The sequence below is a fragment of the Sceloporus undulatus genome, chromosome 6, assembly GCF_019175285.1.
Source record: "Sceloporus undulatus isolate JIND9_A2432 ecotype Alabama chromosome 6, SceUnd_v1.1, whole genome shotgun sequence".
In the NCBI taxonomy this organism is placed as follows: domain Eukaryota; kingdom Metazoa; phylum Chordata; class Lepidosauria; order Squamata; family Phrynosomatidae; genus Sceloporus; species Sceloporus undulatus.
Window position 1 is genome coordinate 40,195,507 of NC_056527.1, and position 25,262 is coordinate 40,220,768.

At 38.6% G+C, this 25,262-nt stretch overlaps 1 protein-coding gene across 4 annotated transcripts in view; it reads right to left on the reverse strand.

Annotated features, from left to right (window-relative positions):
• Positions 1-25,262, reverse strand: part of RAPGEF5 (Rap guanine nucleotide exchange factor 5) — a 179,622-nt gene that overhangs the window by 47,306 nt on the left and 107,054 nt on the right. For 3 of the 4 annotated variants that reach the window (XM_042475396.1, XM_042475397.1, XM_042475398.1), the window contains exons 10-11: positions 21,463-21,581; positions 20,988-21,076 (exon numbers count right to left, since the gene is read on the reverse strand). The exons of the other annotated variant lie outside the window; for it this stretch is intronic. In XM_042475396.1, coding sequence (XP_042331330.1) covers positions 20,988-21,076; positions 21,463-21,581 — 208 coding nt within the window. The remainder of the gene's footprint in view (positions 1-20,987; positions 21,077-21,462; positions 21,582-25,262) is intronic. 4 annotated transcript variants of the gene reach the window in all.

Below are 25,262 nucleotides of genomic sequence, written 5' to 3' on the forward strand. Positions count from 1 at the left end.
TTCTGAAAGATATAGTGCAGAAATCCTTAAATCACTTAATATTAGAGACCAAGATAAGAACAGTTACTCCAAAGAGCATCTCCAGAGTGTCAAATCTGCACCTCCCCCCGCCCTATTCATAGCCTCTATCTCAAATTAACTAAAATATTAGGCTTCCCATAAATCACTTACCAAATCAGAAAATGTATTTAAAAATCAGCTGCAAATGATCGATCATGGGAAGCAGAACACCATTTCTTTTATCAGAGATAGAATTACAAAGGAGAGAGGCCATACACAGCTGCCTAAGACTAGTCAGATAATCAACAAGCCCTACATAATATGAACATATGGCTCCAGTACCAAGTACAGTACTTTTACTTTTAAACCATTAATATGTGCTGTACTTCATACCATATTCCCACCATGATCCATAATACCCTATTAGTAACTTACCATACTAGGTTATGAATATTCCCTTTATAATATGATGTATTTGTTGATATTAGAGAAAGTTCAAATGAGTGATATCCTTCTGTCAAGGTTGTCACAACGGGTGATGGGTTTAGCAAAGCTTTGTTTCTATATTTGTCCATCTGATATTTTGGAAGTCATGAGTATGTTCAGACTGATAAACTACTCCTTCAGTAGTTCAGCAAACCAAACACCTAGAAGTGTATCCATTGCAATGATGCCACTACATTTGTGAAAGAGTTTGGGTAAATTAGCTAAATTAATCAACCAATTTAAGGCTGATTTTGTGTAGGTCTTTTAGACAATCTATTCTCCTTCAAGCCATAGAGTTTTGAAAACTCTTTTTCAGTAACAGAAAAATAAAATACTTGTCAGATATGTCTACAACTGTTCAAACGGAAAACAATCCTTTGGCGTCACTCCAAGGGATTCATTTTTGCTACCCTGAAAAATCCAGCAAGGGCCCTAGCAATAATAATAATACTTATTGTTGTTGTTGTTGTTATTATTATTAGCATTTCCACTGCTTTCAGATTTGGGATTTTTTAAATCATATTTCTAAAATAACTCATAAAATTAAATAAATTAAAAAATCATACCACAAGGCAGAAATTGCCAAAGAGACGTTCTCAGGATATGAGTTCTTTAAAACTGCAGTATTCCTAATCTTTCAGTAGTGCAAAATGCACATCCAACAGGTTTTAATAGAAAGGGTGTTTTTTTAAGGATCGAATGCAGAGATTGTGAATGCCCAATAATTTATTATTCTGCACCTCTGTTACCATATTAGTAAATTAGAAGGGTGTCAAGTAAGATTTAATTCAAATAACAGCTAAGCCTATCTTGCAGAGAGGAACATGATGTTGATATGGTTACATTTGTAGTTAGTCTATATTTCAGTGGATCAGTGCAAACATTCTCCTAATCTCTTCTCACCACCTACACATTTCTCAAAAGTGAATTCTTCCTTTGTGATTAGATTTTATGTTGGCAGCCTGATTAATTATGCTGCAAGCTAACCTGGCTTTTATTTAATCAATAAAGCTTTATTTAATCAATAGCTTTTCTACTTGGTTTCATATCCAACTAAAGCTGGCTTCAAAACCTAGATAAGTGGGAACTCTGGGTAGCTTTATTGTTGAGGCAGGGAGACAGTGAAATTTCCTTCAAACAGAGGTAAGAATATTTCCAAAATAGACTTGTGGTATCAGTTATACTTTGCTATGATCTTTGATTACCAATAGTTTATATGCATAAATTTGATTAGCATTTACTTTTTCCCTATGCAGATTTTTACAATTATATATGTATTGTTTATTTCAAGAAATAACCCCATAAAGTAAAGCACTGGATTGAAAGATGAATATATGTGTGCACAGCATAAGGGAAAAATGTAAATAATATTAAGAGAAAGGCCAGTAAAAAAAGGACACCAATGTGCAAAGCCAGCTGCTGTGTTAATTGGAGAGGGGGAAAGGAGCAGAATCACACTCATGATAGGCCCCTTCTGCTGCAGTTCTGATTCTCATGCCATGTGACTGCCTGAGAATCAGAACTGCAGCAGAAGGAGCCTATTGCAATTAGCAGTAATGGAACAGCAGTGAGACTGAGAGCCTATTGACAGGTTTTGCCCATCAATGAAAAGGTGTGCTACTGAAACAAATGGAATGCAAGGTAGCAGCAGGACAGAGATAAGGTCATGTAATAAGTATCCACCAAAGATGCTTTTATCCTGTTAAAATTCCACTTTTCTGGCCTCGTGTGATAAAGTCCTGAAGCGTTCTAAAAAATAAAACTCTTAAAAATTAAAATTGATATAGAAGTAGAATGTTTGTTCAAAATTTGGGGGGAAAATGCTGTTTTCATCAACCTACACGAAATTAGGTAGGAGGAGAGAGAAACAAATGCTGCCTTCTCATACACCCTGCCTTCTCATACTGCAAAACCAACTGCAGCCATCTGACATACCGTATTGTTTCTCCTGTGCTTCCAATAAGTAATGAGAACTTCTGGGCTGATTTTCTTTATAAGATTAATAAGCTGTTTTGGAGGACAGAAAGAGAGCACATGAGACATGCAGTCTCCATGGAACGACTAAATGCTTTATAAACATATGAGCTGGATAATAACAGCAGGATCAATCAATGGTCTTAGAATAATCCTGAAACAGCCTCGGGGTGGCTGCTTCTCTTTTTCTCCCTATAGCAGCTCTTTTGTGTTACTGTTGGAAAACTATTCTGAAATGCTTCACAGTTCAAGGTTTATCCAATAATATGCAGAGCTACTTTTAGACAAAAGTACTAATGGATCATAAAAGTAAAACAAAACTGACTGCTTCTGCCACTTTCTCCTGTCTGATGAATCAGTACAATCTTGAGGAAGGAATAATTTGTACCATGTTAACTTCTCCTCAAGAACTGGCCAGATCAAAAAGGCCTGTGTCATATGTGTGGAAGAGATTCCATACAGTGAAAGGACTGAGGTGCCTGCCTCTGCCTAATAGATGATCACATTCGGTGTGGAAAACCTGAAAGCCTGAGCTGTCCTACTCAGACATTAGATTTAGATATGCATACTTAGTCTGAACCCTGCATAAATTGGTTTCCAGCTAGCAAGAAAAACTAATATGCACAGAGCTCTATGAACATAAGGCTGTCTATCTAAACACCCACAGTCTAAGTATACAAGTGAGGGTAAGGAACAGCAACTTAGCCCTTCTGTTTCTTCTAGGTGTGAAGAATCATTCCTCTTCCACATCATATTGATAATGTGTAAAACGGGACACAAAGTCTATCACATGAAATTCCACAGTAGAGTGAGGTTCTCCAGATCTACATCAAGGGGCACAAGAATTCTCATGTTGAAAACTACTATTACTGCATAATCAACATGGTCAGTGGTTCATCTTGAAACAATTTTTGGACTCCTTAAATCCACCAGCCAACATGGACACTGACTCCATCATCACTCCCGCCCCTTGATGTCTATACACTTAGGGAAGACGTCAATGTAAATGAGTCAAAATACATAGGGTCCTATCAATCACTCAGTCCTTCTCACTACATCCTGGCCTACTTGCACATTGTCACCCAAATCAAGAGATGAAGCCAGGCATGTGTATGATACCAGAATCAGTATAAACAGCATAGAGCTGCTTTCAAATTATCTACAGACAATTCTCTTCATACCTACAATGTGTGAAGGAGCTCCTGCATCTTTTTTTTTAATTAGACCTCACTGAAATGACATCCAAACTTACTTTTACTTTCTTTTTAAAGGCCTTCTAGCCAGAGAAAATAATTCATTAGTTTTTCTCCCATGGTTATTCCACACAGAAAATGGTCTAGAATAGATCTTATCTAAATAAGCATCAAACTATAACAACAAAGTAACTAAATTTCTTTATAGGTTTTGATTATTCCAGTCCAAGTTTCTTTTATGCTCTAATACATTAATGAGGAGAGCCAGAATAGTGTAATGGTTTGAGCATTGGACTACAACTCTGGAGACTGATTTCAAAGCCCCATTCAAGCATAAAAACCCACTGAATGACCTTGGGCAAGTCATACTCTATCAGCCTCATAAGAAGGCAATGGCAAACCCCCTCTGAAGAAACATGCCAACAAAACCTATGATAGGGTTGCCATAAGTAAAAAAATGACTTGGTGGAACACAACAACAACATTAATGAAGGTACAAGATGAGTATCCCATATTCAAAATGCTTCGGATCATAACTGATTTTGATTTCAGATTTTTTCAGATTTTGGAATATTTGCATATACATAATGAGACATCTTGGAGACGAGACCCAAGTCTAAACATGAAATTTGTTTATGTTTTGTATACACCTTATACATGTAGCCTGGAGGTAATTTTATTCATAGTATTTTTAATCATTCTGTGCATGAAACAAAGTTTATGTACACCGAACCATCAGAATGGAAAGGTGTCACTCTCTCAGCCACCCATGTGGACAAATTTGGGACTTTGGAGTATTTTGGATTTTGGAATTCTGGATAAGGGAAACTATGTATTACATGTAGAATTATACCAGAAGACGTGAATCAGTATGGCACACAAATGTAAATATGCCATATCAGTGCACACTAATAAATACTTAAAAAGACATCCTGCACTATTATTAATGCCAAAGCCAAGGAAATACATTGAGAGATTTCCGTTCACACAAGACATCCATGACAGTGTCAAACTGTAGGCTGATGCTACATTCGTATACTGATACTGCAGTAAAAGGAATAATAAAGGTGTTCACTTGTTCTGCTTAAAGATGACACACACAGATGCAAGCAGGGTAAACATTATTTGTGTTTTAGTTTCCTAAGGCTATTCACAACTGCAAAAGCTACTGTTTCAAACAGTAAAAGCACAGTATTACTGTGCAAAGATCCATTGTGCAGCCTTCATTGTTTCATCCAACCATCTGCTCCATGCAACAGATTAATGCTACACCTTCATGAAAGAGCTCTTTTATTTTGATGCCGGTCAATTTACATTCCCATCTTTAATGAGATTTGACCTCAGTTGTGTGCTCAAGTATACAGGGTTGACTTAGATTTTTTGCTCCTTGTGCAACCCTTACCACCAAGGTGGGGGTGCAAATTAGTTTTCTGCCCCTGGGAACTTCCAGGGCCACCCATGCAAAAAATTAAACCAAAACTAGAAATGGACAAATGTTCACCCCTGGTTATGAAAAATCATTGTTGTAATTTTATGTTAAATAATGCAGTGGCATCCTGTGTAATCGATTTAGATGGCAACTCAGCAATCTTGGTGATTTCCAGGATATGTAATCTTCAGTTGTTGCTGCTTGAGGGGCTGACACTCACAAAACACCACTGCTTTAAATGATTTCTTATTATGTTAGGGGAATTTAATTTGTTGTTGTTAACTACCTTTGCGTCGATCTCGACCCATGGCAACCCTATGGACGTGACATCTTCAGGCCCTCCTGTCCTCTAATGCTCTGCCCAGCTCCTGCAAACTCATATTCATGGTCTCTTTAATAAAGTCCATCCATCTAACATGTGGCCTTCCTCTCTTTCTACTTCCCTCCACCTTTCCTAATATTATTGTATTTTCCAATCATTCATGCCTTCTCACGATGTGTCCAAAGTATGACACATCTTGGCTTCTAGGGGTATTTCTGGCTTGATCTGCTCTAGGACCCATTTGTTTGTTCTTTTTGGCTATCCATGGAATTCTCAGCACTCTTCTCCAGCACCACATTTCAAATGTGTTGATTTTCCTACTATCTTCTTTCTTGTCTGTCCAGCTCTCACATCCATAAATGGTAATAGGGAATATAATAGCTTGTATGATTCTTTCTTTTGTGCTTAGTTGTATGTCTTTGCATTTTAGGCTCTTTTATAGTTCTTTCATAGCTGCCCTCTCCATTCTTAATCTTCTTCTGATTTCCTGGCTGCAGTCCCCGTTCCGATCAATGTTTGATCATATCAGTATTTGATATGAGAACTCTTTTATTATTTCTATTTTCTCATTGTCTAGTTTGAATGTGTGAAAGTTCTTGGTGGTCATTATTTTTGTTTTCTTTATGTTCAACAGTAAGGCTGACTTTGCACTTTTTTCTTTGATCTTCTTTGATCCTGAAGGAGCCTCAGGGAAGAGGTGGAGGAAAACCCATATAATCTCATCCCAGACACGTGAATCCATCTCAGCCCTGGCACAGACCATCTTAGCCTACCCACCCCGCCTTCCAGAGACAGGAAAGGTGAAACACCTGGGAGGAAGAGGAAGAGAAAATACATCCACATGAGTCCATCTCAGCCCTGGCACAGACCATCTCAGAAACAATCACAATAATGGGAGGAGGGAGAATGACATAGGAAAACAACTTCTGGGCAGCAGCAGTAGCGGTGGTGTCACTAAAGTGAAGAACAGCAGTGACATCAACACTAACACTTGTTAGCACGGCGCACAGGAAGGTATAGGTGGTTCCTTCTTGTGTAACCCCACCACCATCACCTAGAAAACAAAGTGTCACACAGGTAGGACAAGAGCACTAACAGAGAGATAGATGGGAACTAAAGGAAGACACACTTGCAAGAGCAGCTAAGGGCAGTCAAAAATGACAAAGCAAACAGTAAACACTCTGAGAAAGACAAACCCCCATCAGAAGCAGCACCACACATAAAATAGGGGCATGAAATATGAGAAGCATGAGCGAAGGGAAGTTAGACATAGTGAAAATGGAAATGCAATGCATTAACATAGCAGTACTGGGGGTGAATGAGTTAAAATGGAATGGGCCACTTTGAATCAGACAACCACACAGCATTCTACTCAGGGAATGAAAAGACAAGAAGAAACGGGGTGCTTTCATACTAAGAAAAGATGTTGCAAAAGCAGTCAGAGGATATAATGCAAAATCAGACTGAATCTTCTCAATAAGGCTCCATGGGAAACTTATGAATATCACCATGATTCAAGTATATGCACCAACCACTGAAGCATAACAAAAAGAAACTGATAGATTTTACGAAGGAGCACAGGATAAAACTGACAACACACAAACAAAAAATGTCAAGCTGATCACTGGAGATTGGAACGCAAAGGTTGGAAGTAATGAAGAATCAAAAACAGTAGGCAGATTTGGACTAAGCAAAAGGAACAAAGCAGATTAGTGATAGATTTTTGTGAAACCAATAATCTATTCATTGCAAACACATTTTTCATACAACCAGAGAAAAGGTTACACTCATGGACCTCACTAGATGGCCAACACAAGAGGAAATTTAATACAGATAGAGATTTCACTTCACTACTTCAATTTCTAACAATTTCTAATTTCTTAATCTAGAAGTTCCAAAATGCAAGAAATGTACCACACATTCTTGCAATCCTGGGGAAAAAACATTTGGCTTTTTTCATTCTTGCATGTAAGAACAGAATAAGCAAAAAACTATATACCTAGAATAAACTGCTGTTTCTTCATTTATGTTATCTATAGTAATATCTCCTCCACACAGACCTATACCTCTAAAGTGGCACAAAGTCTTTCTGAATTAACAAAAGGATAAGCCATTCTTTTCTCCATTGTACACAAATTCCCTCCTGTTTTACATATTACCACTGCCAGGTTCTTCTAATGCATCTCTGGTTAAAAGCTGAAATTGGAAGATTTAAACAGGGTAACCAGGACTGATTTGCAAGAGTCAGAAATAATGCTGATTTGAAGAAGCAGGAGGAACTAGGACAAAAAGAAGCACGAGCTATATGATCATATGTTGTATGCTGCCTGGAATACTACATTAGAAAGAAGATACATTAGATGGAAGTTCATTCATCCAAGACTACCAAGGAAATGCTAATTAGCACCAATAACCTATCAGGTATTTCCAAATGCAAACACTGAAATCAACATACTGCTACTGAACATTGAATTAAATGACACATAAGCAGGAATCCTGTTGGTTAGTCCCAACTAGAGTAGACTCATTCAATCAATTGTTGAATGGTGAGTAAAACTGTTAAATCTAATTGATTCTGTGTCTTTACTCTAGTCAACAATAACTATAGAATTTAGGTTATGATCTTTGCACTCAGTAGCTGTGATACTGATTCAGTTATTCTTTCTCAGATCCACTGAGCAAGCTGATCAACTGATTCACTGATTCTGAATGTAAACAAAAATAAGACATGCATCACAGGACATGAGAATCTGACCATTTCTCCACCATTCCTATTAAAACGAAGTGCTCTATATCAATTTTCTCTGCAGAACTCTCATTAACATACACAGTAGAAAGATTATCTTTTATTGCATATAGTTCATATTTATTTATTGCATAATTTATTGAAAGATTATCTATTTAGTTCCAGAGGTCTACCTAGGATAGGCAATGGTAAGGGATTGAGGAGATGAAATACTGAGATTAGACAAGTAGCATCAAAGTAATTAATTTTAACAACTAAATTTAAAAATTAAATGTTATACTTTGTCTTCAGCAAGAGAACTCTGTCTGATAAGCTACTTTCACAATGTTACAAACCCGATTCTGTTTTCAGAATTTGAACACAGTTCACAGAAAGAGAATGGATGAAAGGTTTGGTTGAAGTTAATACACACGTTGCAAAGGAGTGGTGCTTTTCAACTCTGCCATTCTTTGCATGCTGTGGGAGGGGAATGAATATACTGTTTTATATTTGACAGAAAACATTATAAACAAAAAAATCTTTGTACTAAAAACCTTTGAGCCTAGACCACACTGGAAACACTGAAATGAATGTACACAATGCACACAGTAACTTGGTTGTACTGTCAGACTAAAAATAAGGATTTTGTTCTGTAGTTTTGGTGTATTCAGTATCCTTACATAGTAAAAATATCCTATAGTATTCTTATATATAATGCATTAAATAAATGTGCATTCTTGGAAGCCATGGTAAAGGGGCTTAACTTGCTTCTCTATGTGATGCTGGGTAATATTAGGAGATAGATTTCATGTCTGCTTCCTTTGCAGCAATCCGACGATTTGTGTATGTTTAAAACAATTGTTGTCCACAGCATGGTTAAAGGATAGGTAAAGGAATGGGATGTTAAAATATATGAATGACCATCACATGTCAAACAAGGGAATTTGCTTAAAATAAACAACAAAAATACATTTTGCCAATACAGACAGCTAGTATTTCTCAGTGGAAGAGCCAACTGGAAATGCTCTCAAGCAGTTACTGGAGAGCTTACAACATCACAGAAAGTAATGGCTTGGGTACCTCAGGGGATGGCATTACCTTACAATCTAGCTACTTCATTGTTGAAGGCATGCAGATGGAATGTTTAAGGAAGTGAACTACTAAACAGAAGAAATAGCTTCAAGGCAATCACCCAAGATTTTGTCTGCACAAGAGCAAAGTGAATTGCTTGTCCTAACTTGATAATAGCAATCTCAATTCTAGTTCACTTTCAATTTGTCTGTAGCACATAACTCAAGTAAAACTGAGAGCCATTTTTTTTTACTTTTAGCAGTTAAAGACAGCTATATCATGGCATTGCTGGAGAAAAGAATTATTATTATTATTATTATTATTATTACTATTACTATTATTATTGCTCAATTATACATTTCTCCCTCCCTAAATCCATTACATTAGACAGCATCATGTAGTGGTTTATGTGCTGGACCAGGACTTCAGGAGGTCAGGGTTCAAATCCCCACTCCATCATGGAATCTCATTTTATGGCCTTGGGCAAGTCACACTTTCTCAGTTTCAGAGTGTAAATTTACAGCGCTTTATAAATAAAGGTTAATAATAATAATAATAATAATAATAATAATAATAATAATAATGCAATGGGAGAACCATTCTGAATAAATCATGATAAGAAAATCCTATGATAGATTCACCTTAGGGTGCTAAGTAAGAAATCACTTGAAAGCACACAATTAATTTCCATTACAGGTTAATTTTTTTGTTTTGCTAGCTGCCCTCAAGTTGGGTCTGACTCATGGCAACCCTGTGGATGAGACATCTCCAAGAATCCCTATCCTCCACTGCCTTGCCCAGATCCAGCAAGCCCTTCCCCGCAACCCCCGACTGGGTCTATCCATCTGGTTTATTGTCTTTATCTCTTTCTTCTATCCTCTATCATAGCATTATTGTTTTTTCTAGTGATCCATGCCTTCTCATTATGTGGCCAAATTACAATAGTCTCAATTTGATCATCTTTGCTTCCAAGGAGAGCTCTGGTCTGATCTGTTCTTGGCTGTCCATGATATCCTAAATACTTTTCTCCAGCACCACATCAGGATTATCAGATATAGTAGCACGGCCATGTCTCTGAGTGCATTCCATAATTTTTCGTGATCTATACAATCAAATGCATTGCAGTATTCTATAAAACACATGTTAATTCTTTTTTGGAATTCTCTGGTGCGCTCCATTAGCCATCGCACATTTGCAATGTGGTCCCTAGTGCCCCTTCCTTTTCTGAATCCTGCTTGCACCTCTGCAATTTCTCTCTCCATGTATGGTAACAGTTGCACACAATCTCTCTCTTCTTCCATACTGCATTCCCTCTTCTTCATACCACATCTCTCATCCTATACAACCACAGTGCTACATTCCCCTTTCTCAGCTAACACCTATTTTGTTCACTTTGCAGGTCTCAGAACCATAGACTCTCAGAATAGATGTAATGCATACTACTAATTGAATACTGCAGGCTACTGTAATGAGTTTATGGTTACAAAACTACAATTCCAGATGCTCACTGTAAGCTAGTAAAAACACTGTTACTGTTTCAGGAAACCTATCATAGATACAAGAGAAGACAAAAAAAAAAAAAGACTTACAGAAGCCCCTTAGGGTGATAGCCCTCACAGAAAGATGAATCTTTGTGTAATGACCTCTAAAGAAAGATCAGCTATCTTCTACAGTGAAGAAGGAAACCAACCGGCAACTAGCAATCTACATATTAAATGAGTAGTTATTAAATGAGTGGAGAATTTCCTTGTTTGCCATCCTCTGCTTATCCAATAAGTGGAATGAACAGTGATAAAATAAACAATTTATTCTCCAGTCCCTTGCAGACCAGGAAATATATACTGAGGTGAAAGGACAGGCTCCCCTCAGATATAAAATACTATTATAATCTTAATCTTGAAAAAGTACAGTCAATAGATTTTTAATGTAAAAAAAAAAGAAATACAGAGAAATGTGATAATCTCTTGCACATTTTTATTACATTGCTTGGAAGATACTATAAAGCAATGGTCAGGAACTCTTTCTGCCAACATGTATTCTTCATGGGTAATTTATTGGGGGACATGTTGGTAATGAGTATGCACAAAGCTAACAGTGGCAAGTCCAGGCTAAAAAAACACAAAAGGAGAAAAAGGCGCGTTACAAACGGCCATAAGGGACGTCCTCAGGACATCCTAGGTTTAAAAAGGGGCGTCACTTCTTGACGCCCCCAAGCCTAATACGTCCTGAGGACGTACAAGATGGCGGCACCCCATCTACATGGGGGCCGCCATGATGGCGTCATGAATGCACCGCTTCCAAACGAGGTGGCGTGGACGTGACGCCATCACGCCATGCGAGGGCGCTTAATGCGCCCTTTCATATGCACAGGAAGGAGCTCCGAAACAGATCTCCTTCCTGGTCTTGTGTCACTGGGCACAGCCTTTAGATGGCTGCGCCCAGCGACGCAAGGGAGAAATGGGCCAAGTGGCCCCTTTCTCCTCCTCCCCGCCGCCGCGGGGTGTCCTTGGGACTTGAAGCCCCAAGGACACCCCTTTCCAGGTCTCGGGAAAGGAGCCTTTTGCCGCTTCCCCGCGGCCTGGAAAGCGGCGGATCGGGGCCTCAGTGGCTGCTGCTCTAGCCACTGAGGCCCCGATCCAGCAGGGAAAGGGGCGGGTGCAGGCCACCGCTTTTTAGCAGTCTGTAACGCGCCAAACTTTTTGTCCCTCTGCCACCCACTTCTTCCCCCCTCCCTCTTCCATTAAGATCTTTAATTAGATTAATCTGTACATTCTTTGTGAGAACCTAAAACAGAGAATGACAAGAATTTGTTTTAGTGTAATTAATCCTTTTCAGTCATAGACATATACATCTTTACTGAAGAGATGAGTATTCCTTGTGTTCCTCATACTGTATAACCCTAATTCCAAACCACTCTGGTTAAACAATGAAATTATTCACCCCAATGTATACAGTATCAATTTCATCATTGGTATCTCCAGTGGTAAACAGGAAATGAACAGATCTTTGCCTAACAACCTAAAAAAATGTCTAAAGAGCAGAAAGAACAGGGTGCCCCCACTTATCTGATGAGTTAGGGCCCAAAGGACCGTCAAAAATTGGAATAGGATGGAAAGTAGAAGCATCTTTTTTTAGCTTGCAAATGCAAGATTGAACACTAGATGACACGAAGTCTACTGAGAGAGAAAAAAATAGCATATGAGTAGTGGTCAAAAGTGCAGACCAGGGATCGAAAGTGCCATACATGGCTATAATTTAGATCTGTCAAAGCAGTGAAACATCCAAAAACAAGTAATCAAAAAGAGGGGGATGCCTATACTGGGGTGTACATTCAATACCTAAAAAGCACATAGTTAGAATTTTATTTGTTTAAAAATCTTTAAATTTAGTCTTAGAATCATTTGTACTTGATAACATTAATGATGCTTTGGAAAACAAAAATGAAGAGGAAAGAAATTAGCTTACTTGCTAATTAGCTTACTTGCTGTTCACCGCTATGATCTTTGGAATAGCGGTATATAAATAAAACAAATTATTATTATTAAATGCCTTTACAATGCTTTATAACAAGAACAGAAAACTTAGCACTGAGTATAATGAAAAATAAGGAAAAACATGGGATTGATGCATTTAATATAAGTGGTACAGTGGGTCCTTGTTAACTGCTGGGGTTTGGTTCCAGGATCTCCCATGGATAAGAAAATCCATAAGAAAGTCCCATTAAATATAATCACATAGCAAAATAGTGTCCCTTATATAAAAGGGAAAATCAAAGTTTGCTATTTGGAAATTATACTTTTTTGGAATATTTTCAAGATGCAGATGCTTGAATCCACGGATTAAAAAATCTGTGGATAAGGAGGGCCAATTGTATTTGTCAATCATAGGCAGAGATTCTTTTTTTTTAGAAGCTGGACTGCATATAAAATATAATTAATGGAGCTAAGAACTATCATTATTATGACATGGAAGTGACTAGGAACAGTCTTGTATCATTTAAAGACAGTGATGAATTTAAGATTTCCACTGAAGATCCAGAGGATTACATGTATTGGAAAGGAGCTGTTTTAATCAGTGTGCATGTGTATGTGTATGCATGTGCCTTCAACTTATGGTGACCCCATTAATTTCATAGGGTTTTCTTAGGCAAGGAATACTCAGGCATGGTTTTGCCAGTTCCTTGCTCTGAAATATAGGCTACAGGAATGATTCCCAAACTTTGATATTCCAGGTGTTTTGGACTTTAACTCCCAGATACCCCAGACAGCTTGGCCAGCAGTCAAGAATTCCAGGAGATGAAGTCCAAAACATCTAGAAGACCAAAGTTTGGGAACCACTGGTCTACAGCATGTAGTGTTCATTAGTGGTCTCCCATCTCAATACTAAACACAGCTGACCCTACTCAGTTTCCAAGATCAGACAGGATCTAATGCCTTAGGGTGTTTTGGCAGGCATTTTCCAATTAGTACTTGTGTCAAGGTACAATGTTGAATATAAAGACTGTCCTCAAAAAGTAGATAAAAGGACAAAGCACACTGCCTTACATGCAAAAAACTAAGACACGTCATCACAGTGCCTTGCCATTGCTGATCAGATCAGATCAGACCTTCACAACAGTGTGATCACTTTTTGGTTCAGTGAACCTACCTCTGCTTAGCCACAGCCAATTCCTAGATTTTTCATAAGAGAAAATCTCTACATTTGTGAATATACAGTTATCATTGATGCACAAGTAATAATGCTGCAGTTGCTCACACAGTAATTTATACACACATTCATTTATATCCATTAACAATATACAGACACACATATCCTGGGAAAAGCACATGTTTGGAATGCAGAAGGCACCAAAACCTAAGTTGATAAGAAAAGCCCTGTTGAATCAAGATAAAGACCAATTTAGTCCACATTGGCCTTCACAGTGGGTGAACAGGTGTCTGTAGAAAGCTCATAAGGATGACACCTGCAGCAATGAGAGGCACCCTTCCCCTCATGCTCTCCAACAACTGATATACAGAGGCATGCCTCCAATACTAGACCTAATATAGGCCCAGTACAAAAAGGGCGGTCTGCTGGCACATAGTTTTGCTCCAGGGGGAATCCGAAGCTTCCAGACTGCGGGACTTCCCCATGGAGCAAAAAGAACCCGTAAAAAGCGGGTTCTTCTTGTGGCGCGATTATGACGCACTCATGTCATAATGGTGCTGCCATGTGCAGACGCTAGGCATCCTGCACGTAAGAATGGCGGTGCCCATTTGTACAGGGCACTGCCATTGTTACACTCTCGTCACGTGCTAGGGTTGAGGCACGTGTGGGCTGAGCGCCCTCAGCCAACCCCTAGCACATGATGAGGGCGCCCAATAGTCCCATCTGTACCAGGCCATACAGTCATGGAGGGGCTTATCCTCCACAAGATTGACTTTAAAACAACCTTTAGAACATCTTAATTTGGTGGCCATCACTACAGTGTCATAAAGTGAACACAATAACTACTGTGCTGAATAAAGTAGTATCTCCTTTCAGCTGTCCTGAATGCACAATTCAACTTCATGACATGAACCTGCATTCTAGGATTATGAAAAAACATCTAGCCACTTGCTCCTCATCTGGCATATACAACCTTATCATGTCACACACCTCATTCCTCCTTTTTCTAAACTAAATAGTTTGAAAACACTGTAATCTTTCCAAATAGATTTGCTCCAGCCTCACATTATTGTGGTTGCCATATTCTGCATCTTGTGCCAGTCCTATAATATAGTTTTGGAATCATAAGAACCAGAACTGCATACATGGATTTTTAATAAAGTCTTTCAGGATTAATTTACTTTAAATATGCATATACATATGCATATACAGTGTGCCCTTGCTTTATGTGGGACATCCGTTCTGGACTCCCCCGCATAAAGCAAATACTATCTATGCTCGAGCCCCATTTAAATGAATGGGGCTCGTGCATGTGGCGGTACACGCGAGCCATGGGTGCATACCCCATTAGTCCCCATGGGACGTGCCGCCTCTTCTCCCCGCATGGCTTACTTATGACGCAGGGGTACTGTACATGGTTTTTGACTGTTGTAATTTTTTAAGCTGTTGTTACTTGTTGTCGTGTTCAATATGGTTTTAGCCTTTTATACCTTTTCATAAAATCCTATGATAAAAAGCGGAATATAAATATTTTAATAAATATAGTAGCTGGAATCCTGTTGGTGCACCATGTTAGTGATTGCATTTTTTTCCAGAGTAGTGCAGCAGTGGCAAAGGAAGGCATACAAAATTTGCCAGCTTCAATGAATTAATTTCTTCCACATCTTACCTCATTCAAGGCTACAGAACCTACCTACGCTGTTATAGTTGTGCAGGTATAGTTCAACACCGGTATTAAAAAATCTCCACTGGTTGCCGATCAGCTTCCGGGCGCAGTACAAGGTGTTGGCTATCACCTTTAAATCCCTACATGGCTTGGTCCTAGGTTACTTGCGGGAACGCCTTTCCCTATACAGTCCGCCTCGCACTCTCAGAATGCCTGGGAAGCACCTACTACAGGCACATAAGACCAGATTGGTGTCCACTTCCCAGAGGACCTTTGTCTTGAATCAATCCAAAATTATGGAATGACCTGCCGGATGAGATCCGTTGTATTACTACCTCAGATGCTTTTAAGAAAGCTATTAAGATGGATCTCTTCCAGCGGGCTTTCTCACCTGATTATGTATGATGATTATTATTAATATTATTACTATATTTATTTGTATCCTGCTCTTTTCCCAGGACTGGGACTCAGAGTGGCTTCATAGCATTAAAAAGAGTACAATTAAAAACATTTTAAAAACTATTAGATAGTTATTAAAAGAATAAAACATATTTTAAAAGATAAATCTATATATAGTGAAAAAACTGTATCAATTTATTATTATTATTTTTGTATAAGCAGTCTACCCACCTCTATACCCAGTCTCTGATTATGTAATATAATTTTTAATTTTTAGCTCTGTAATTTTGTATTATGTATTTAATATTGTATTATGAGGGTTAATTTTGTGGGGATTTTAGTGTTGTTAAGATTTATTTTATTATATGGTCTGTATGGATTTTATCTGGTTGTAATCCCACCTCGATCCACAGGGAGAAGTGGGAAATATAAAATTATTATTATTATTATTATTATTATTATTATTATTATATACTTAGAAGATTCTGAATTTACAAGTTTTGTGATATTATACATATATAAAGACAATATGATGTGAGTAGTTTTCTTTCCACTCCTTTTCTTAATGATCCACCGAATCAGGGATGGATAACGTATGGTTCACCAGATGATAGACTGCAGCTCCTATCATCTATCACCACTGGCTATGCTTGCTAGAAGTGTTGAAAGTTGCAGTCTAGGGTGAGACGATCGTTAGCTTGCTGTATCTTGCTCTTTTTTACAGCTAGCAGACACTGAGACCATATTTTCATTCAATCACCCATTAAAAATCCTAATTGCTGTTCTGGTCAGTCACTGCTAGCTCAGACACCACCCATATTTTATTTATTTATTTAAGAATACTTATAGACTGCGTAGATTTGAGGATTTCTAAATGGTGTGCAACAATAATAAAACAATATTATAACACAAATACACAGTTGTTTTGTACATGAGGGGACAACAAGCCCCAATGTATTATTTTGTGAACGTATGTGTCTTCAAATCACCTGTTGACTTATGACTATTCCATTAATTTCATAGTTTTCTTAGGCAACAAATACTCAGAGGTGGTTTTGCCAGTTCCTTCCACTAAATTATCGCCTACAGCACCTGGTATGTTTTGGCAGTCTCCCATCCAAGTAATAACCAGAACTGACCCTGCGTAGCTTCCAAGATCAGATGGGATCTGGTTTATATTGTTGAAAATGCACTCCATTTGCTCATAATGTATGGACAGATCCTTCCTGAATCCTTTACAATGCCCTTCTGTTCTTAACATCTATAATAAATTGTACCACTAGCATGGCCACTTCATGACTCAACTCTACCTCAGTATCATTAGTGCATAAATTTGCATTAACACCATTTCATTATCATTAATGGATAAATTTACAAAATCACTGGCACCAATTTAAATCCTTCGGGACCCCATCCATTGTGGGAAATTAATACATTCCTATTCTCTGCTTCCTGACAGTAGCACCTAACTGCCCAGTGGAAGGGCTAAGAAAGCATTTTGCCTGATGCCTCAGACAGCCTTTGCCAGTCAGAACAGGTCAAACAGATCATTTTGTATTGTTCAGTATATAGAATATATCCTGCTCATGAACTTTTCAGGTTGAATGTGACATGACATTAAACTGTGGAGTTTAACTATAGCCCAGTAGAGACTCGCACTTTGTGCCAGTCTAGGGCCAAAAGTAGGGCTCGGAAGAGAGGGGTTCCCACACGCTCCCAAGCCCTACCATACACCATATGCACCATCTTGGCGCGCTGCTGTTTACACAGGGTGCACTAAGATGATGCCAGCCGTGTGCAGTGCCCAAATGGTGTGCCATACGAGGGGCGTCATCACGGTGTGCCCATTCTGTGGTGCAAAAAGAAGCCCCTTTTCATGTGGTTGCTGCAGCCTGCTTCCGGGGCAGAAAGGGGCAGTGTCTCACCGCCCCTTTTTGCCTGTCTCTTGAGCCCCAAAGTTATTTACCACAAGCTTAGCAAAAGCCCCAGGCCATGCTAGTTGGGGAATGTTACAAAAAAGTAGATTTTCTTATAATTTTGATGTTAAGGCATACACAAAGGAGGCATAGATTCATTTCAGAGCTTAAATAACACTAGAGAGCCAGCATAGTGTAGTAGTTTCAGCATTGGGCTAGGATTCTGGAGTTCAGGGTTCAATTGCTCACTCAGCCATAGAAACCCACTGGGTGACCTTGGCCAAGTCACACCCCCTCAGTTTAAGAGGAAGGCACTGGCAAACCTCCTCTGAACAAATTTTACCAAGAAAACCCCTGATAGGGTCACCTTGGGTCAGAAATGAATTGAAGCCACACAAAAATAACGACAAAGTAAATGCTGATCAAAACATCTTCAGAAAAAGCCAAATGGTCTCTCACAGCCTAACAAGTAGTACAACTGTGGGTTCAAGTAAAAAAATCACATGTGCTAGTTTTGAAATTGGAAATGCTACTTCTGAGCACTGTTTCTAAAAGCAAATTGTGGCAAATTTCAAGGTTAGTAAAGCAATGAGAGATCTTACTGGAATACTGCCAAAATATTACTGGGCTCCCAGCCAGGGTCAGGTGACAACTGAAAAAAATGAAGGGCTTGTGGAGACTCAAGCCATTAGAGAACAATTGGTTCTACATGATTAGTAATCAGGTGTCCTCCCCAACCGAATTCTGCAATGTAAGCAGAAAGCAAGCACAAGAACAGGCATTCAACTGAAAGTCCAGAAGAAGTGGACAGGTAGCAACCCACCTACTTTCTGTCAGAGGGTAAGCAGCATAGGAGAGTGAAGCTCACATGTGCATGCACGCACAAGGAGCACCTTTATAGAGGGTGTATCTGACCATCAGTGAATTGCATAGATCCATCAGCCTGTTTAAGTTAGATGAAGCCTTGTCTCTCAAATGGCTTGGGATGGAGTCACATTTAAGAGCAGCTTTAGATAATGTCATGACATCCATCTCCACCACGCCTGGAGGAACTTTTGTAGGTACCACAAATAACAAAGGGTACTGCAGAGCCCAGCAAAGAGATGGTGCCCTACTACCGCCACCAGAGAAATGGCACCAGTGCTTCTTCAAATTTCTTGTTATGTCTATATCTGCAATGTACCCCTGAAATATTTATCTTGTCAACTTCTTGGGCGATTTCATTAAGTGTACTTTAAGTCTGGCTTAATTTAAAATAAAAGAACTTAATGTTCTTTTACCACTCTCAGAAACAAACCAAACTTATGACAGGACTGACAACATGAAAGAATGAGGGAATACAATATGGGTGGGGAAATGTAGAGGAAATCAACCAACCACTGAATACATTGTAATCACCGCCAGTCATGCTCAGATAGCCATTTTTCACCTATAGACTGGAACAATGAAATGTTAACAGCTGAGTTTAAGTTTGAGAAACAGGAGGAAAACAGTGAATAAAAAGACTTGCTGGACACTGAACACTTAAAGCCAGGTAAACATTATTTTAAAGTAGACTTTCTGGAAGTTAAAGAGTATCTGAGAACAATGTGCTACATGACTAAGGAATTTCTATCTTTGTTCAATAAAACCCAAACAGTAATAAAGCATATAGTAATCTACATGAAGAGTTAATCATTTGTTCAAACCTAAATACAGAATTATTCATAAAGGATCCCCTCTATTTCCATGGGTATAGCCAAGAATATTCTGGCCTGAACCACCTCTATTATATAGCCTATCATTTGGCACCAGTGAAACAACATACAACATTATTGCGATTACATCTGAGGAAGCACATCAATCACACAGCAGTGCTTTCTCTGCAAAAATATTAATCTCTAATCCTAGAGAACCAGCTCAGTGGACAGAACAAGAAATCAGATACATGGTCTTTCTTTTAGCTTTAGGAAATATACATTGTCCAATTATGCACAAATGCCTTTTGCTTAACAATACTGTACTGATTTGAGGACCAGAGAACCTGACTCAAGAAAGCTAAAGGAATTCACAGATGTTATTTCTTCTTTAATCCTTTTAATCCTGGTAAATGTGTTTATTTTTAGTAATCTCATTTGGAAAAGAGCACTAAGAATGTGCATTGTAGCGCCACTAAGAAAAATAAAAAAGCCTGTATCAACTCCATGCACATCTACTAAATATTGCAGCTATTCTGCAATTATACTAAAAAATCTAAAGGAGAGCCACAGGACTGCTTTAATTAAAACTATAAATAAATTGCAAGTGATCCTGATAAACTACCAGAGGCATTCTGGTGACAGCAAAGTGTACATTAAAGCTGAGAATCAAGCTGAAAAATAACCTGTATGTCAAGCAGCCTGATCAATATAATAATTGCTCTAGGCTGGAACAAAATTACAATTCCAGGTTAAAGACAGCCAAGTGCTACAGAAGGTTATGATGCTGCATATTGTGGTGTGGGGGAAATCAAATTTCATAACAAATTACAGGCAATCTCATGAACACAACAATGTGAATACACACATACATACACACATATGGCACTGTTAAATAAAATGTACATTAAGTCATCTGGCCAATTAAGTGAAAGCTTTAGCCTACAAAGAATCACAATAGAAAAGGAGGATAATTAATACTGCATTCAGTACACTACTGCATGTGCCGGGATGGAATAGGTAAACTATTAATAACAAAATAAGTAGCAGAAATTAGTACCAAACATGTAGATGTTAAGAACTTTAAATAATTGCTGACGTATGTGCCTTGCAGCTATGTATCTCAGCTTACTACTTTCTTCATGTCAAACAACCATCGCTATAGTTGTTTGGATTTTATAGCTTAGCCTGCCAGTGGGCACAACATTTTGTTAAGGTTAACTTTTCCTTTCCAGATTTGAGCTCCTTTCAAACACATATGACACATAAACATAAGATGATAAAAAAAATCAATTTAACTGCAGCATATATCAAACAGGAGTATCCTGAATTCACTACAACTGAAATAATTTAAAGTGCAAATGCTAGTACTGTACAAAAATGCCATAATACACATTATCTGCACAGTAGTTGGTTAACTATGTGCACTTAAAAAACCCACGGACACAGCTGCTTTTCAGTAGAAGGTGCAGTTGTAATTTACCTGTCTCTTTGTCCTGTACTTCTTCCAGGTGCAAGTCATTCAGGAGGTGTTCCAAAATCTTCTCAGGAGTCCCAGACACCACCACATATCTGTCAGAAAGGAGAGAGTCCACAGAGTCATCCTCCGTTGAAGACTGAGAGCGGCTGCTCCATTCATCCTCTTCATCCTCTTCATCAATGTATTTAAAATAAGGCACATCGAAGGTGGGTAAAGGCAGCTCCCTGCCTAGAAACAAGGCAGAATCCTTCCTTTCTATGTGAGGGTCAAAGATCCTCAGCTTAGAACTTCCCATACTGTATGGGCAAATAACAAAGACATTCCCTACATGCTGCTGTATCTTTCCCTCTCTGTTCTGTTGCCGGTGAGTTCATCTAGCTGCTGAGTGCTCTGCAGTCAGCATGTGTGTGTGGTGTGTGGGTGTGTGTGAGAGACAGAGAGGGCTGTGGCTGAGCACCCAAGGAAAAAACCCTCTTACCTCCAATCATTCTCGACACTCCCTGTTGTGGGGGCTGGGCTATGTGACGACACCTTCTTAAGCACCAGAACATCTTGGTCCAGTTCCTTCACTTGAATAGTAGTCACCTCATCATCCAGCTTTAATTTGGAGAGGGGGACAAACAACAAAGAGGGGGGAAATGAGTAAAATCTCCAGAGGACTGAGAAAGGGAAGGGGTGGGAGGAAACCTTGATTATAGCTACATTTTCTCTCTATCACTGCTGCCATATGTAGCAGCAGCAGCAGCTGCTCTTGATTTATATTCTGAAAATTCACAATGCACCAGAATTTGAGCAGCTCTTTCCATTCCAGAATCTGTTATGAACATGTTGGAACTACAAAAGATGACATTCAAATACATAAAACAAGGGGGCAGAGTTAATAAAAGAAAGTCAGTCTGTCTTTTCTTTTTCTGCTCCATCTACATTATGTTTGGCTGTTGCTTATCGGCTTGTTTAGCAGTCACTAAACATACTGAATTAAAACTGACAAGGAAGTTGCAACCGTCACTGAGCACTTTATAACCATTTCAACAGAAGTGCACCTGCTACTACACAAACAAAACATACAATCCTGTAGAGCTGCTCCCATTCTTGGAGAGAGGCAGTAAAACCAGTCAGAAAAAAAAAGCATGACACTGTTTCTTTCATTTAACTTTCATTTACTTCATCTACAATTAAATTTTGAGGGGGGAAAAACCTGTGAAGTTTGACCCAAAATTATGCCCCCAAAAGGTATTCTAACAAAGCTTTAATGTGAACTAACAAAGCTTAATGTGGTGACTTTTTCCCACCACAGTCTCCTTATGTGAATGTGACTATTTTTTGCACATACTGTTAATACCAACCATCTCAAAGGGTGACTATGGAGAGGGCAGATTACTGACTGAACAATCGGCAATGAAATATACTGACTGATGACAAGCTCTCATTAGTTCCTTTCAAGAGCCTCCAAGATAAATCCCAGTGGCAAGAAGCCTGGTAAAAACCATAGCCGGATAATATTTTAATTAAGTCAAATGCTTCACAGTAATTTGATTTGCAATCATACTGGTAAGGTGCTTTTTTGTACACTATGAAATAATACCAACAATGGATAATATCAAAGCAGTCTTAAATAATTAAACGGGTCTTCTGCAAAGGAAAGCATAAGTTAGATAGGAGCAGTATTATTGCAAATGCAAAGCAATGTCACTTGATGGTTAACTCTCTTCTTCTCCATTATATCTTAATGGCATGAAGGAATTCAGAAACTAATCAGCAATAGAACCACGCTCTGTTAGACATAAGACAAACCAGTACAAGGATATGGTTTTGCCCCAAACAGCTTTCAATTCAGGAACTTGATCTATATTTATTTATCTCTCACACACACGTACATGCACACATGCTGCAATTATTAAATTTTTGCCATGTCAGACATACAGGTACTGAGCCAATTAACATAGGTTATTTGTTGAAAAAATCCCTGGGGACATTAGCGAGACATCATGTTGCAGGAATACTGATGCATAATTGTAATCTTCCATTTCACGGTATATGCTTCTGCTGCCTACAATTTACAGCACAGCCATTAAATAATGAGATAAGCATAGGTTATAACCTAAAATTATTCAGTTCCTCCACAGTTATAAGAAGTTTCTCTATTTTTTCAAAGTATTAACATACTTGTGGGGACTGAACTGTAATTTTCAAGTTTATCCAGTCAAAAGGAAATCACATTAATAAAGAGAACTATTTAATTTGATGCTTGAACTTCATCTCCAATGCAGCCTTCCCATGATTGTCCAAGAGCTCAATGACAGTTTGAACACCATCAGGACACATGGAAAGCCTACAGCCAGAAAGAAACTCTTCTAATCCCCCTTCCCTGTTTACATTTTTTAAAAAGACACAGAAGGCTCTCTCAGTCTCTGTTTTCTGCATGTAAGTAATGGGAACTTAGACCCAATCCAGTTGAAGTTACCATTGATGTCAACTTAGAGTATGTACTCACATTTCACTCATTTTCACTAAGGTGGTCATATTAACTTGACATGATTATATTGCATGCAAATATACAAACAGACAGACACATATATTGTTGTTGCTCCTGCTGTATGCCTTCAAGTCTTTTCTAACTTATGGCAACTCTAAGGCGACCCTATCATGAGGTTTTCTTGGCAAGTTTCCTCAGAGGGAGTTTGCTATTGCCATCCTCTTGAGACAGAGAGAGTGTCACCCAGTTAGTTTACGTGTGTGCATGTGTATGACTATATACTACATATACTATATATACACTTGTCCCTCCATATTCACTAGGGTTAGGGGCACAAGACCCCCGTGAATATGGAAAAATCGCAAATAATAAAAACACCATGTTTTACCTGAGAGGACACCTCTCTAGGAATCTCTAAGTCCTCCACTGCAACTCTGTGGTCAAAGTCCGACAGACACTGACCACAGAACTGCACTGGAGGAGCTACAAATGCCTAGTATACTATTCTCTCTGGGAATCTCTAGGTCTTTCAGTGCAACTTTTAGTTAAAGTTGACCATAGAGTTGCACTAGAGGACTTAGATATTCCCAGAGAGAACATATTAATCAAATCTGTGAATAATCCAATCCATAAATATCAAAGCCACAAATATGGAGGGATATATATTACATTTATAGTTCAGTTCATTTTGGGATACACACTCACACAGACACTCCTAAATGAACTGAACTATAAATGTTTACAGAGCAGGTTTTAAAGTTAAATAGATCTCCTTTAAATAACTGGAAAGGGCAAGTTAGTTGTTTCATGAACATTAAGCTGGCTGGTGAAGCAATGGGTGAGGTGGGAGAGTGAGGAAGAAGAAGATGAGGTGAGAGAAAGTTATTGAAAGTGGATTACTTTTTTTAGTATTTTTGGGATCCTGAAAATAGCATGTGTTACTTAGGTCCCAAACATACTGCAAAAATAATCCCATTTGAGAGCATGTTAACTGCCCTGGCTCAGTGCTAGGGAATCCTGGAAATTGTAGTTTATTGCAGCACCAGAGCTCTCTGACAGAGAAGGCTAAATGTCTCATAAATGTCTCATAAAACTACAGATCCCAAAATTCCCTAGTATTGAACCAGGGCAGTTAAAGCGGCCTCAGACTGGATTATTTCTGCAGTGAGTTTTGGACTTTAGTGTTCCTAGACCACCACTTGCAAGTTAAAATGTCTTCTTTTCCAATTATTGCTCTCAGTGGAAAGAATAAAGTCCCCCAGTCAAAGACTAACTTAGGACCTGAGATGCCAAGATCCAATCCTGAAGGAGTAAGGATGATGTCATTAAGCATCAACCACAGTTGCTCAGAGTATGTCATTCAAATCAAAAGCAAATCTAGCAAGTCTAACAGATGAAAAATACACATGCCCTTGCCCTGACATTCCTCTCCCTTACCCTGAGGACCAGAGAAGAAAGGTCCTAAGATATGAGAACACTACTGGAGAGTAGGAGGGCAGTCCTGACCCTGCGAAACTACAAACAAGCCAGAGGAAAAAGATAAAAGAGTAATCCAAATGGCTGCCTGAACATAGCAAAGCATTTAAACTATACAAGCTTTTACATCAACTTTCTGAATCAAGAGCAATGATTTTAAAATACAAAGGGGAATTCTGCTTCATAACAGGAGGCAGCAAAGCAAAGTGTTCTGGAACATACCAGCTTTAAACTGTAGTCATTAGCAAAAGAAACACCTTTAGCATAAAACCACATGGAGTATGAACTTTTGTTTTCACAGCTGTACTGGCTGAAACTGACGCAGC